This window comes from Pongo abelii, chromosome 20 (assembly GCF_028885655.2).
Source record: "Pongo abelii isolate AG06213 chromosome 20, NHGRI_mPonAbe1-v2.0_pri, whole genome shotgun sequence".
Classification (NCBI taxonomy): domain Eukaryota; kingdom Metazoa; phylum Chordata; class Mammalia; order Primates; family Hominidae; genus Pongo; species Pongo abelii.
The window spans coordinates 46,348,646-46,364,335 of NC_072005.2; the positions used below are offsets into that span (position 1 = coordinate 46,348,646).

At 53.3% G+C, this 15,690-nt stretch overlaps 1 protein-coding gene across 2 annotated transcripts in view; it reads left to right on the forward strand.

The window, feature by feature from the left end:
- Nucleotides 1-15,690, forward strand: part of SPTBN4 (spectrin beta, non-erythrocytic 4) — a 112,025-nt gene that overhangs the window by 88,338 nt on the left and 7,997 nt on the right. Inside the window, exons 23-31 of one of the 2 annotated variants that reach the window (XM_024237088.3) lie at nucleotides 2,045-2,323; nucleotides 2,414-2,544; nucleotides 3,980-4,184; nucleotides 4,896-5,276; nucleotides 7,575-7,819; nucleotides 12,696-12,834; nucleotides 12,935-13,019; nucleotides 13,438-13,634; nucleotides 14,921-15,558. In XM_024237088.3, coding sequence (XP_024092856.2) covers nucleotides 2,045-2,323; nucleotides 2,414-2,544; nucleotides 3,980-4,184; nucleotides 4,896-5,276; nucleotides 7,575-7,819; nucleotides 12,696-12,834; nucleotides 12,935-13,019; nucleotides 13,438-13,634; nucleotides 14,921-15,558 — 2,300 coding nt within the window. Of the gene's footprint in view, nucleotides 1-2,044; nucleotides 2,324-2,413; nucleotides 2,545-3,979; nucleotides 4,185-4,895; nucleotides 5,277-7,574; nucleotides 7,941-12,695; nucleotides 12,835-12,934; nucleotides 13,020-13,437; nucleotides 13,635-14,920; nucleotides 15,559-15,690 lie in introns of those variants that run through there. The other variant, XM_024237089.3, reaches the window with a different exon arrangement.

The window sequence follows — 15,690 nt, forward strand, 5'->3', positions numbered from 1 at the left end:
CGAGGTGGGTGGATCACCTGAGGTCAGGAGTTCGAGACCAGCCTGACCAACATGGTGAAACCCTGTCTCTACTAAAAATGCAAAAAATTAAGGCCAGGTGCAGTGGCTCACGCCTGTAATCCCAGCACTTTGGGAGGCCGAGGCGGGTGGATCACGAGGTCAGGAGATGGAGATCATCCTGGCTAACATGGTGAAACCGCATCTCTACTAAAAACACAAAAAATTAGCCAGGCGAGGTGGCGGGTGCCTGTAATCCCAGCTGCTCGGGAGGCTGGGGCAGGAGAATCACTTGAACCTAGGAGGCGGAGGTTGCAGTGAGCCAAGATTGCACCATTGCAGTACAGCCTCAGTGTCAAGAGCGAGACTCCGTCTCAAAAAAAAAAAAAAAAAGATTTACTATGTGCTAAGTACTATCTTAGGGTTTATGCTGATTATTTAATTTAACCCCCTCTATAACCCTATGAGGTGGATATTGTCATTATCCTCATTTCACCAAACAATGTATGTTGGAAGAATAGGGCACTGAAGGATGGTGGGGAGGTGGGTCCACAGATTATTTTGGAAGCTTCCTGAGCATTCTGCAGTAGGTGGAGTTCTTTAAGAGACTGGAGTTTTGCTGAGATTTTGTTTTCCTGTCTTGAGGAAAATACTCTTGGCTGTCAACAGTGTTGGGGACAGAACTGGCCTATCGTTGTCATGGTTGAGGAAACTGATCAAGTGCACTTAGCACTTAAAATTGGGGGAGCTCAGCTGTGTATGCAGTGAGAGTGCTGGATACACAGGGGCTGTTAAGCAAAAAATAGCTGCAAATATTATGCATTTGCTGCATGCAGGCTCAGTTCCAAGTGCTCCATAGTTTATCACCTTACAATAACCCCACAAGGTAGATCATCTCAGCCTGATACTAGCTGTGTGACTTTAGCAAATTCCTCACCCTCTCTCTGCCTCAGTCTTCTCATCTGTAAAATGGAGATGGTAATGTTGTCTGGCTCCATAGGTTGGGAGTGAGGAGGTGTGAGGCTATATTATGTAAAGCTCTTACTTAGCAAAGCACCTGGCAGGTAGCAGGGTAGCAGACACTCAAGAAGCTTTGGCTGGCCGGGCACAGTGGCTCATGCTTATAAGCCTAGCACTTTGGGAGGCAAGGTGGGAGGATCGCTTGAGGCCAGGAGTTCAAGACCGTCCTGAGTAACATAGCAAGACCTCGTCTCTCCAAAAATATTTTTTAAAATAGCGGGGCATAGTGGTGCACACCTGTAGTCCCAGCTACTTGGGAGGCTGAGGCAGGAGGATCACTTGAGCCCAGGAGTTTAAAGCTGCTGCATTCCAGCCTGGGTGATAGAGTGAGACCCTGTCTCTAAAAAAGCAAAATAAGAAGAGGACGTGGTGGCTGTTATTATCTTTGTTTACCAGTTGAGTCACACAAAAAGTTAAATAAGGTTAAGGCACACAAAAAGTTAAAAAAGACACACAAAAAGTTAAATAAGGTACTCTGTAAGTAAATAAGGTTAAGGCACACAAAAAGTTAAATAAGGTACTCTGCAAGTACAGAGCTGGTTGAGGGAACCTTCTCGGGGATGGAAGTGTTCCGCATGCTGATCTGGGCACACCGGTGTATGCGTCTGTACAAATGTGTGCAACTGTATACCTAAGATTTGTGCACTTCACCGTATATAAATGATACCTCGGCTGCTAAGCTGCAGGGTTTCTGTATTAGGGCCGATCTTGGGTCGGCAAGCGGCTTGGCTCAGAGCACAGTCTCTGGAACCAGCCTCCTGTGTTCAAATCCTGTCACTCCTTACTGGCTGCTTGTTCTTGGGCGCCGTACTTCGCCCCTCTGTGCCTGTTTTCCCACCTGCAGCATAGGGTTATGATGAGTGAGGGAGTATCAGTAAAATGTTTACATAGTCTTGGCACGTGGTAAGCGAGCTGGGGGTGCTTGTTAATTGCCCCGTGGGCCGTGCCAGTAGCAGAGGAGCGTGTGGTCTTGCAGGGCCTCGGAACGCCCCCTCTCCACCCACATCCCCCTACCTCCTGCCCCTAGGGCCTGCGGCGGGAGATCCAGGCGCACGGGCCGCGTCTGGAGGAGGTGCTGGAGCGCGCGGGCGCGCTGGCGTCGCTGCGCAGCCCGGAGGCAGAGGCAGTGCGCCGGGGCCTGGAGCAGCTGCAGAGCGCCTGGGCAGGATTGCGGGAGGCTGCCGAGCGACGACAGCAGGCGCTGGACGCCGCCTTCCAGGTGGAGCAGTACTACTTCGACGTGGCTGAGGTGGAGGCGTGGCTGGGCGAGCAGGAGCTGCTCATGATGAGTGAGGACAAGGGCAAGGTGCGCCCGAGCTGGGGGTGCTGAGGGCCTGGGGGCGCTGGAGCCGGGGGCCGCCGCTGCCGCCTCATCGTGGGTGCTTTGTGCCCCCAGGACGAACAGAGCACCCTGCAGCTGCTCAAGAAACACCTGCAGCTGGAGCAAGGCGTGGAGAACTACGAGGAAAGCATTGCGCAGCTGTCGCGCCAGTGCCGGGCGCTGCTGGAGATGGGGCACCCGGACAGGTGGGCGGGCGGGCGGGGGCGGGGGCGTGGCCGGTTCACAGGAATGGTCCAGCAGGACCTGAAGCTTCGCTGTTGGGAGTTGGCACAGCGCTGGAATTGGACGTTGGGTGGGAGAGGTCCTCCTTGCTGTGTGCTGGAGCCCTCGAATTTGGCAAGTGGGCGGGCCGGAATGGGGGGACACAGCCCAGGGATGGTTGAGAGGGTGGGGCCAGGAGCACCTGGATTTGAGTGTAGTAGTGGGGACCTTGTCGGGGGAGAAAAGAGGAGGCGATGTCTAGGACTGGGGTAGAGAAGAATTTGCTCAGGACAGGCAAGGGGCTCTTTCTATCCACTGTCTGGGAGGACAGAAAAGCCTGTGCTGAGATTGGCTATGGGGGTGGGGCTGGAGACCTCCTGGTGCAGTGGGGTGATGTTGCCTTGTGTAGGCAGGTGCTGAGCTCCAGGCCTGGACCAGGGATGGAATCTGAAAGGAGGTACACAGAGAGACCTCTGTCCAAGTGGGCTCAGAGATTGGGGCTAGAGGTGGGATGAATTGGCTGGGGACCCAACCTGGGAGTCCAGAGTCCCACCGAGGTTCCTGGATAGGAGGGGCGTGAGACTGAGATAGAAACTGGGTGAGGCTGCCGAGGTGGGCGGGTTACTTGAGGTCAGGAGTTGGAGACCAGCTTGGCCAACATGGTGAAACCCTGTCTCTACTAAAAATAAAATTTAGCCGGGCATGGTGGCACGTGCCTGTAGTCCCAGCTACTGGGAAGGCTGAGGCAGGAGAATGGCTTGAACCTGGGAGGCAGAGGTTGCAGTGAGCCGAGATCGCGCCACTGCACTCCAGCCTGGTGACAGAGCAAGACCCCGTCTCAAAAAAAAAAAAAAAAAAAGAAAGGAAACTGGGTGAGGCTGGATGGAGGTGAGCTTATCCATCTAGGGAAGCAGAGCTTTCCCTGCATGCTGAAATGCAGGGCTGTCTGAACCCAAGACTTGCAGAAAACAGAGTCCTGGCCAGGCATAGTGGCTGACACCTGTAATCTCAACACTCGGAGGCTGAGGCAGGAGGATCGTTTGAACCCAGGAGTTTGAGAACAGAGGGAACATAGTGAGACCTCATCTCTACAAAAAAATCAAAAAGTTAGCCAGGTGTAGCGTCACGTGCCTGTGGTCCCACTTGGGAGGCTGCAATGGGAGGATTGCTTGAGCATGGGAGGTGGAGGCTGCAGTGAGTTGTGATCACACCACTGCACTCCAGCCTGAGCAACAGAGCAAGACCCTGTCTCCAAAAAAAAAAAAAAAAGAAAAGAAAACAGAGCTCTACCTGGGGACACAGCCTTGTCTGAAGATTGCAAGGAAACACAGCCCTGTCCTGGGGAGGGGGTTTAGGGGGGTCACGCTCTGCCCCAGAAGTCTCAGGGGTCCATCCCTGCCCCTCCATGTCCCCCATCAGCGAGCAGATCAGCCGGCGGCAGTCTCAGGTGGACCGCCTGTACGTGGCGCTCAAGGAGCTGGGTGAGGAGCGCCGGGTGGCTCTGGAACAGCAGTACTGGCTGTACCAGCTCAGCCGCCAGGTGAGCGAGCTTGAGCACTGGATTGCCGAGAAGGAGGTGGTGGCTGGCTCACCCGAGCTCGGCCAGGACTTTGAGCATGTCTCGGTGAGCATCATTAGTAATAAGTGATACCAGGAGCTACCACTAAGGTTCTCTGGGCGTTAGTTTCCTCATCTGTGGTATGAGGATAATAACAGCACCTGCCTCATGGCTCTGCTGTGAGACAAATGAGTTAATATAATGTAAAGCACTGAGGATCCTGCTTGGCACACATGCTGCCTCACACAGTGTTACTTATTATTATCAGCTTATTGTTATTTTTATTGTTACTATTTTGTTACTATTCTTGCCAGGTGTTCCGTAAGTGTTAGATATTATTTTTTATGATGATGATGATGATTGTCATTACTCTTACCTGCCACAAAATGTTAGCCTCTGCCAGGTGTGGTGGCTCACGCCTGTAATCCCCAACACTTTGGGAGGCCAAGGCAGGTGGATCACTTGAGGTCAGGAGTATGAGACCAGCCTGGCAAACATAGTGAAACCCCGTCTCTACTAAAAACACAAAAAAATCAGCTGGGTGTAGTGGCGCACGCCTGTAGTCCTAGCTGTTTGGGAGGCTGAGGCAGGAGAATCGCTTGAACTGGGGAGGTGAAGGTTGCAGTAAGTGGCTGTTGAACCACTGCACTCCAACCTGGGCGACAGAGCAAGACTCTGTATCAAAAAGAAAAAACAAATTGTAGGCTGGAGGGGGCTGGTGTATGCTGCCCCTTTGCTCACTTTGCTGTACCCCTCCCCCCCACTTCCTGATGGCAGGTGCTGCAGGAGAAATTCTCAGAGTTCGCCAGCGAGACGGGTACGGCAGGGCGGGAACGGCTGGCAGCTGTGAACCAGATGGTGGATGAGCTGATCGAGTGTGGCCATACAGCAGCGGCCACCATGGCTGAGTGGAAGGACGGACTGAACGAGGCCTGGGCTGAGCTGCTGGAGCTCATGGGCACACGGGCCCAGCTGCTGGCCGCCTCTCGGGAGCTTCATAAGTTCTTCAGTGACGCCCGAGAGCTTCAGGGACAGATTGAGGAGAAGCGGAGGCGGCTGCCCCGCCTGACCACCCCGCCTGAGCCGAGACCCAGTGCCAGTTCCATGCAGCGGACCCTGAGAGCCTTTGAGCATGACCTGCAGCTCCTCGTGTCCCAGGTGGGGCGCCGGTGGCCATCAGGGCAGGTGGGAGGGCCTGGACAGCTGTGGGCAGCAGAGTGGGCAAAAATCAGGCTGTGGAGCAGGTCGAAATTAGGCAGTGGCACAGATAGAAAGTGGACTACAGAACAGGAAGAAATTAGATTATGGAGCAGATAGAAAATGGACTGATGGAATGGTATATAGAAATCAGGTATTGGCAGGGAAAAGTGGTACCTTAGAAGGTCTCACAGATATTAAACAGCTTCCAGCTGGGCGTGGTGGCTCCCTTTGGGAGGCCGACGCAGGCGGATCATCTGAGGTCAGGAGTTTAAGACCAGCCTGGTCAACGTGGTGAAACCCCATCTCTACTAAAAATACGAAAATTAGCCAGGTGTGGTGGCGGGCACCTGTAATCCCAGCTACACAGGAGGCTGAGGCAGGAGAATCGCTTGAACCCGGGAGGCGGAGGTTGCAGTGAGACAAGATCGTGCCACTGCATTTAAAAAAAAAAAAAAAAAAAGAACTTAGATAACAGGTCTCTGAGAGAAATCATATGACTTTTCTGAAAGTAATTTGATGGGGGTGAATTTAATGAAAAAGGCAACAGAGATATTAGAAATTAGGCAGAGGTTCTGGCCAGAGTTCGGAGGTGGATCTGAGCAGTCAGATGGAAATGAAGCTGCGGGCCCAATACAACTCAGGCAGCAGGAAATTGGGTTGCAGGTCTAATGGAAGGTAGAAGTTGTTGGGCAATTTTTTTTTTTTTTTTTTTTTAGACAGAGTCTCGCTCTGTCACCCAGGCTGGAGTGCAGTGGCGCGATCTCAGCTCACTGCAACCTCTGCCTCCCAGGCTTAAGCGATTCTCCTGCCTCAGCCTTCCAAATAGCTGGGATTACATGCACGCACCACCATGCCTGGCTAATTTTTATATTTTTAGTAGAGACAGGATTTCACCATGTTGGCCAGGCTGGCCTTGAAATCCTGACCTCAGGTGATCCACCCATCTCGGCCTCCCAAAGTGCTGGGATTACAAGCATGAGCTACTATGCCCAGCTGGCGATGAGGAGGAGGAGGAGGAGGAGGAGGAGGAGGAGGAGGAGGAGGAGGCAGAGTCTCGCTTTGTCACCCAGGCTGGAGTGTAGTGGTGTAATCTCGGCTCACTGCAACCTCCGCCTCCCGGGTTCAAGCGATTCTCCCGCTTCAGCCTCAAGTAGCTGGGACTGCAGGTGCGAGCCACCACACCCAGCTAATTTTTGTATTTTTAGTAGAGATGGGGTTTCACCATGTTGGCCAGGCTGGTCTTGAACTCCTGACCTCAAGTGATCTGCCCACCTTGGCCTCCCAAAGGGCTGGGGTTATAGGCATGAGCCACTGCGCCCAGCCCAGTTATTTTTATAAATCCTACAAATGACTTAGAAATCAGGCTGAGAGATTCATAGTAATAAGTGGTGGATCTGTTAGAGATGGGGAGGTCACACCAAAAGAAATCAGGAGATTGAACCAACAGAGTGAGCAGCAGGCTGAGCACAGTGGCTCATGCCTGTAATCTCAGCACTTTGAGAGGCCGAGCTGAGAGGATTGCTTGAGCCCAGGAGTTCAAGATGAGCCTGGGTAACACAGTGAGACTCCATCTCTATTACAACATATATGTATATATCCTGGTACAGTGGCATGCACCTGTAGTTCAGCTATTAGTAGGCTGAGGCAGGAGGATCACTTGAGCCCAGGATGTCAAGGCTGCAGTGAATTGTGTGTGTGCCACTGCACTGCAGCCTGGGCAACAGAGCAAGACCCTATCTCAGAAAAACAAACAAACAAACAAAAAACCCAAAACCCAAAAGATAGAGTGAGCAGAACTCATACAGCAGAATGAATGGAAATTGGGCAGGGGGCTAATGGCAATTGAACAGCCATCGTGTAGGAAACTGGGCTACTATGAAGGAGTGGGTTTGAAATAAACCGAGTTAAAACATTAGCACATCTAAAAGACATCAAAGTGGAAAGGGGTTTCCTGAAAGACCCAAGGTAGAGGCGGGCCTGCCTGAAAACATAGGTGATAGACCCAATAGAAATAAAGCTCTCAGACCAAAAGAAATCAGGCAGTGGGTTGAAAGAGACGTGGTAGTAGATCTAAAAGAAGTCAGAATGCGGGTAAGTCAAAGAGAAATCAGGCAGCAGATATGACAGGAGCCTGGCTGTGGGATCACAGTGTGAGGCTCCTTATATCTTGAGGTTCTGCGCTGGAGCAGATGGTGGGAGGGAGGGCACAGCCTGGGCCCCGTGGAGGGCTGGCGCCTGACCTGGCATGCCCCTCAGGTACGGCAGCTGCAGGAGGGGGCGGCCCAGCTACGGACGGTGTATGCGGGTGAACATGCCGAGGCCATTGCTAGCCGGGAGCAGGAGGTGCTGCAGGGTTGGAAAGAGCTGCTGTCAGCCTGCGAGGATGCCCGCCTGCACGTCAGCTCCACGGCCGACGCCCTGCGCTTCCACAGCCAAGTCCGCGACCTGCTCTCCTGGATGGATGGCATCGCCAGCCAGATTGGGGCAGCCGACAAGCCCAGGTGCCCCTCATCCCTCCTCGGGCTTCCTGCCTCCCCCTGGTGGCCTCCCCCAGCCACCCCCAGCCCATTGACAGCCCCCTTCTCAATGGAATGACAACAGCCAATATCTGTGTGCCAGGCACTGTTCTAGGTGCTTTGTGTGTATTCAGACCCCTTTTTTAGGCCTGTCACTGGGGACTTCAGTCGTGGGGCATCCTTCTGTCCTCTGTCCTTCCCAGTTGCCCATTATTACCCTCTCCATGGGATGTCGCAGCATGAAACAGGCTAAAGACAGGATGGGCAAGGGAGGTGTGGGACTGTATTTGTGAGGGTGGGTGAAGAATTCTAACAATTCCAGCATCTCAGTGGCTTCATTAGAAGGCATTGGCTTATTGCTTATGTAGTGGTTGGATGTGAGTGTCCGGCAGAATCCTGTCCCCTGGTGATTGGGAGCCAGGGTCCTTCCATCATGCCACGCTGGGAGTCACGTGCTGGACCCTCTGCATCCCGTTGCAGATGAGAAAAGACAGCAGGAGGATCACACAGAAGGTTTTAGGGATAAAGCCGGCACCCACACACTGCCAGCCCAGTGGCCTAACCTGTCTGCCAGGGAGGCTGAAAATTTTTTTTTTCTCTTGAGACGGAGTCTTGCTCTGTTGCCCAGGCTGGAGTGCAGTGGCATAATATCACCTCACTGCAACCTCCGTCTCCCAGGTTCAAGCGATTCTCCTGCCTCAGCCTCCCAAGTAGCTGGGACTACAGACGCCCACCACCACATCTGGCTAATTTTGTATTTTTAGTAGAGACAGGGTTTCACCGTGTTGGCCACTCTGGTCTCAAACTCCTGGCCTCAAGTGGTCCACCCACCTCAGCCTTCCAAAGTGCTGGGATTACAGGCGTAAGCCACCATGCCTGACCTAGCCTGGAAATTTTGTCTCATGGTGTGGCTAGGAAGAAAAGGACTTGGGGAACCAGGGACACCTGGCATTGCTTCTGGGAATGCAGGTCCTGGAGCCTGCATTCATTTACTCAGCAAATATGTATTAAATGCATATGGTGTGCCACGTGGTGAGCAAGGCCAAACCCTTGCCCTGAGACAGATTGCATTCTCATAGCACTTATTACTTTCTGAAATATAGTGTGGGGACAGGGCACGGTGGCTCACGCCTGTAATCCCAGCACTTTGGGAGGCTGAGGCAGGCGGATCACCTGAGCTCGGGAGTTTGACACCAGCCTAGCCAACATGGCAAAACTCTGTCTCTACTAAAAATACAAAAATTAGCCAGGCATGGTGGTGGACACCTGTAATCCCAGCTACTTGGGAGGCTAAGGCAGGAGAATCGCTTGAACCCAGGAGGTGGATGTTACAGTGAGCCAAGATCGTGCCACTGCACTCCAACCTGGGTGACAAGAGCAAAACTCCGTCTCAAAAAAAAAAAAAGAAATATAGTGTGGGTATATATACATAGGAAGGGAATGATAGCTGGCAAAGTCTCTCTGAGGATGTGCGTTTGACTGGAGATCTGAATGAAGTGATGGGTGAGTCAGGTAAAGTTTTGAGGGAAGAGTTTTCTAGGTGGAGGGACCCACAACTGCAAGGGCCCAGAAGTGGACTGTAGTTAGGCATGTGTGAGGAAGAGCTAGAGATCACTGTGGCCAGATGGAGGGAGGGAGTGAGGGAGTGTAGGGTGAGAGGAAGTCAGGTCAGAGGGGCACTGGGGCCCTGGAAACCACACATGGTGAGGAGCATGCCTTCTCTATGAGGAACATGGGAGCCATGCAAGAGTTTAGAGCAGAGTAGAGTGATGTGATGTGTACATTTGAGAAAAATAGGCCGGGCATGGTGGCTCATGCCTGTCATCCCAGCACTTTGGGAGGCCAAGGTGGGTGGATCACTTGAGGACAGGACTTTGAGACCAGCCTGGCCAATGTGGTGAAACCCCGCCTCTACTAAAAATACAAAAATTAGCTGGGTGTTGTGGCATGTGCCTGTAATCCCAGCTACTGGGGAGGCTGAGGCAGGAGAATTGTTTGAACCTGGAAGGTGGAGGTTGTAGTGTGCTGAGATCGTACCACTGCACTCCAGCCTGGGCAAAAGAGCGAGACTCCGTGTCAAAAAAAAAAAAAGGCCGGGCGCAGTGGCTTACACCTGTAATCCCAGCATTTTGGGAGGCTGAGGTCGGGAGTTCGAGAGCAGCCTGACCAACATAGAGAAACCTCATCTCTACTAAAAATACAAACTTAGCCGGGTGTGGTGGCACATGCCTGTAATCCCAGCTACTTGGGAGGCTGAGGCAGGAGAATTGCTTGAACCCGGGAGGCGGAGGTTGCGGTGAGCCAAGATTGTGCCATTGCACTCCAGCCTGGGCAACAAGAGCGAAATTCCATCTCAAAAAAAATATATATATATACAGGGAAGTAAAGGTAACCCACATGTGTATCGTGAACACTTGGCTTGAACAACCATCAACATTTGGCCAATCTAGCCAAGAGAGGTGGCTCACGCCTGTAATCCCAACACTGGGAGGCCAAGGCAAGAGGATCACTTGATCCCAGGAGTTTGAGACTACCCTACGCAACATAGTGAGACCCCATCTCTACAAAAAAGAAAAAAATTAGGCAAGCATGGTGGTGTGCATGCCTGTTGTCCCAGCTACTTGGGAGTCTGAGGGAGGAGGATCACTTGAGTCCAGGAGGGTCAGGCTGCAGTGAGCCATGATTATGCCATTTTTTTTTTTTTAATTAGCTGGGCATTGTGGTGCATGCCTGTAGTCCCAGCTACTCTGGAGGCTAAGCCAGGAGGATCACTTGAGCCCAGGTGGCAGATTCAAACTATAGCATGAAGCTATGATTGCCAACTGATGGAACCTTCAGAAACTTGGAATTTGTTTTGGACATAAGATGGCTTAGAATGGTGCTGTCCAATAGTTATATAACATGAGCCACAAATGTGAGCCACATATATACTTTAAAATCTTCTTGTGGCCATATTAACAAAGCAAAGCAAATAAAATTAATTTTAGTAATACATTTTTAGTTAACCTGACATACCCAAAGTATTATCACTTCAACAGGTAGTCAATATTAAAACTATTAATGAGGACAGGCAGTCTCGAACTTCTGGCTTCAGGTGATCCGCCCGCCTCAGCCTCCCAATCTCAGCCAAGCGGAGATCGCACCACTGCAGTCCAGCCTGGGTGACAGAATAAGATTCCGTCTCAAAAACAACAACAAAAACAGAAACAAAACTATTAATGAGGCCGGGCACAGTGGCTCATGCCTGTAATCTCGGCTGAGATTGGGAGGCTAAGGCGGGCGGATCACCTGAGGCCAGAAGTTCGAGACCAGCTTGGCCAACATGGCGAAAATCCATCTCTACTGAAAATACAGAACAAAAAATTAGCCAGGTTTGGTGGCGGGCGCCTGTAATCCCAGCTACTCGGGAGGCTGAGGCAGGAGAATTGCTTGAACTTGGGAGGTGGAGGCTGCAGTGAGCCAAGATCACGCCATTGCACTCCAGCCTGGGCAAGAGGAGCAAATCTCTGTCTCAAAACAAAAACAAAAACAAAAAACAAAAAACGGACGGGTGCGGTGGCTCACGCCTGTAATCCCAGCACTTTGGGAGGCTGAGGCGGGCGGATCACCTGAGGTCAGGAGTTCGAGACCAGCCTGACAAACATGTTGAAACCCTGTTTCTACTAAAAATACAAAAAAATTAGCCAGGCATAGGGCGGGCGCCTGAATCCCAGCTACTCAGGAGGCTGAGGCAGGGGAATCGCTTGAACCTACCTAGAAGGGGGAGGTTGCAGTGAGCGGAGATCGCACCACTGCCCAACAACAAAAAACTATTACTGAGACATTTTACATTCTTTTTTACATTAACTCCACAAAATCTGGTGTGCATTTTACACTTTACACCAAAATTCAGACTGGCCACATTTCAAGTGCTCACATGTCTAGTGGCTACTGCCTTGGAGAGCACAGACTTGGAACGTTAAAATCATTGGCTAGTGGAACCTTCAGAAGCATAGCTAGAAAAAGTTAGAAAATTTGGATCTTGGCTGGGTGTGGTGGCTTATGCCCATAGCCTCGAACTTTGGGAGGCTGAGGCAGGTGGATTGCTTGAGCCCAGGGGTTTGAGACCAGCCTGGGCAACATAGCAAAACCCTGTCTCTACAGAAAATGAAAAATTAGCTGGGTGTGATGGTGTGCACCTGTGGTCCCCGCTACTCAGGAGGCTGAGGCAGGAGGATTGCATGAGCCCAGGAGGTTGAGGCTGAAGTGAGCTGTGATCTTGCCACTGCACTCCAGCCTGGGCAACAGAGCAAGACCCTATTAAAAAAAAAAGGAAAATTTGGATCTCGGAATCCTAGAAGGTTAGAATCACCAAAGTGTGAAATTTTAGAAACTTGGAAAATTTGAATCATTGAATTAGTGAACCACGGACCCTCAGGACTTGGTCATCGAAAGTAGGTGTCTCAGTCTGGTTTGGTGACTCACGCCTGTAATCCCATCACTTTGGGAGGCTGAGACGGGAGGATCACCTGAGGTCAGGAGTTCAAGACCAGCCTGGCCAACATGGCGAAACCCCATCTCTACTAAAAATATAAAAATTAGCTGGGCGTGGTGGCAGGCGCCTGTAATCCCAGCTACTCAGGAGGCTGAGGCAGGAGAATCGCCTGAACTCGGGAGGTGGAGTTTGCAATGAGCCAAGATCTCCCCACTGCACTCCAGCCTGGGCCATAGAGTGAGACTCTATCTCAAAAAAAAAAAAAAAGGTGTCTTGAGGTGGTGTGGGATGTCAGCCTCAAGGATTCGGGGTCACCAGGAGCCACATGTATGGGGCAGGCTGAGGAGGCTCCCCGTGGCTCAGATCCCTGCCTGCCACCCACTGCAGGGACGTGTCATCAGTGGAGGTGCTCATGAACTACCACCAGGGCCTGAAGACTGAGCTGGAGGCGCGGGTGCCTGAGCTGACCACCTGCCAGGAGCTGGGGCGATCTCTGCTGCTCAACAAAAGTGCCATGGCTGATGAGGTGGGGAGCAGGGAGGGGGGTCCCCCTCTGCCACCCGGGCACATTGGGGTGGAAGCCATTCCACACCCTGACTTCCCTGCCACCCACCTGCCACTCCCAGATCCAGGCACAGCTGGACAAGCTGGGAACCAGGAAGGAGGAGGTGTCGGAAAAGTGGGACCGCCATTGGGAGTGGCTGCAGCAGAGTGAGTGGGGGCCCAGGCACACGTGGTTCAAGGGCACAGGGACATGCTCCAGCCTGTCCAGCCAAGGCCCAGAGGGTGACAGGAGCATGCTTTGCACCCTACCCATGAGTCTCCAGAAGCAAACATAAGGGCCTGGAAGGGTGGACAAGGGGGCTGCCTTGCCATTGAATACCCACCCCCGAAAAAAAAGTCTTAAAGTCCTGGGTTGGGGGACATTAAGGAAGGAGGAATGGGAGTCAGAAAGGAGGAATGATGCCCACTGAAATAGCCCCAGCCTCTGCCATTCCTGCAGAGCCCAGGATGGTCAGGGCTGGGGTATGGAAAGCCGGACGGGTGTGGAAGGCCAGGGGAAAGAGCCATTGCCCCCAGGAAGGGCCCCAGATGCCCCAGAATCCTTACCCTGCATGCCCCTCGTCAGTGCTGGAGGTGCACCAGTTTGCCCAGGAGGCGGTGGTGGCTGATGCCTGGCTGACAGCCCAGGAGCCGCTCCTGCAGAGCCGGGAGCTGGGCAGCAGCGTGGATGAGGTGGAGCAGCTTATCCGGCGACACGAGGCCTTCCGCAAAGCGGCTGCAGCCTGGGAAGAGAGGTTCAGCTCTCTGCGGCGCCTGACCACGGTCAGCTCCCCAGATACTGCCCCATTACCCCCACCCCCACCAAGACCCCCACACCCATGGCTCTATGTGAGACAGACACACCGAGACATGGTGCTTAGTCCTATGTTGTGTGAGTGCCAAGACAGACTCTTGCTAGGCTCCCAGTGGAGCAGAGGGACAGACCTGTCACCAGTGACAGCCCAGAATGTCAGGGATGTGATAGGGGAAGAACAAGCAGAGGGATAGTGCCTGGGATGGGGGAGAGGGAGGAGGAACTGGCCTGGGGGATTCTATTCTGAGACTTGAATAATTAGGTGAAGAGATTGTAGTAATAAAAAGGATTAGGCCGGGTGTGATGGCTCATGCCTGTAATCCCAGCACTTTGGGAGACCAAGATGGGTGGATCACTTGAGGCCAGGAGTTTGAGACCAGCCTGGCCAACATGGTGAAACCCCATCTCTACTAAAAATGCAAAAATTAGCTGGGCGTGGTGGTGCACGCCTGTAATCCCAGCTACTCAGGAGGCTGAGGCAGGATAATCGCTTGAACTTGGGAGGCAGAGGTTGCAGTGAGCCAAGATCGTGCCACTGCCTGGGCAACAGAACAAGACCCCATCTCAAAACAACAACAACAACAACAACAAAAACCCAACAACAACAAAACGCTTAAAGGCTGGGTGGGGTGGCTCACACCTGTACTCTCTTTGGAAGGCCTAGGCAGGAGGATCACTTGAACCCAGGAGTTCAAGACCAGCCTTGGCAACATACTGAGAACCCGTCTCTACCAAAACCAAAAGCAAACAAAGGAAAAACAGCCAGGCGTGATGGCACGTGCCTGTAGTCCCAGCTACTCAGAGGGGTGACTGAGACTCGAGGATCACTTGAGCACTGGAGGTCAAGGCTGCAGTGAGCTATGATCTTGCCTCTTGCACTCCAGCCTGGGCGACAGAGCAAGACTGTCTCAAAAATAAATAAATAAATAAATACATAAAGTCTTAAAGTCCTGGGTGGGGGGACATTAAAGAAGGAGAAATGGGAGTCAGAAAGGCACGTAGAGAAATTGATTTACCCAATTTAAAAAAAAGTGATTTAGCCAATTCTTAAAAGAGCAATAGGTGTTTGCCGGAGAGAATAGGCTTTAAGTTCTTGGCAGAGAGCAAAGCATCGCACAGGCCTGGACACCTTGCTTTTTCAAGGAATTGATCAATTGAGCGATGAGGCAGAAAACCCAGGCCGCCTCCCCGGACCTCCCCCTTACCCCGTCCCGGCCCCACGCCTCCAACCTAACCCTGGTCCCTCCATCCTCAGATCGAGAAAATCAAAGCGGAACAGAGCAAGCAGCCGCCCACCCCACTGCTGGGGCGCAAGTTCTTTGGGGACCCCACGGAACTGGCGGCCAAGGCGGCGCCCCTGCTGCGGCCGGGGGGCTATGAAAGGGGCTTGGAGCCCCTGGCCCGCCGGGCCTCGGACACGCTCTCGGCCGAGGTGCGGACTCGGGTGGGGTATGTGCGCCAGGAGCTCAAGCCCGAGCGCCTCCAGCCGCGCATTGACCGGCTGCCGGAGATCCCGGGGAGGGTGGAGCCCGCGGCCCTGCCGGCCGCACCAGAGGACGCGGCGGAGACCCCCGCGACCCCCGCGACCCCCGCGGCCCCCGTGGCGGCGGAGCAGGTCCGGCCACGGCCGGAGCGCCAGGAGTCAGCTGATCGCGTGGAGGAGCTGCCCAGGAGGCGGCGGCCCGAGCGGCAAGAGTCAGTCGATCAATCCGAGGAGGCTGCGCGGAGGCGGCGGCCGGAGCGGCAGGAGTCAGCGGAGCACGAGGCGGCACACAGCCTTACCCTGGGCCGCTACGAGCAGATGGAGCGGCGGCGCGAGCGGCGTGAGCGGCGCTTGGAGCGGCAGGAGTCCAGCGAACAGGAGATGCCCATCAGAGGAGACCTGGTCAAGGGGTGAGGCTCCCGCCTTATGACCAGGAAGTGAGGGGAGGGGAAAGCGGAGAGCTCCTAGAACCCCTCAGGCCCAGTGAAGGGGCTTCAGGGCTCAGAACTTCCCAAAGAAGGAGATATCGCCGAGGTACCCAT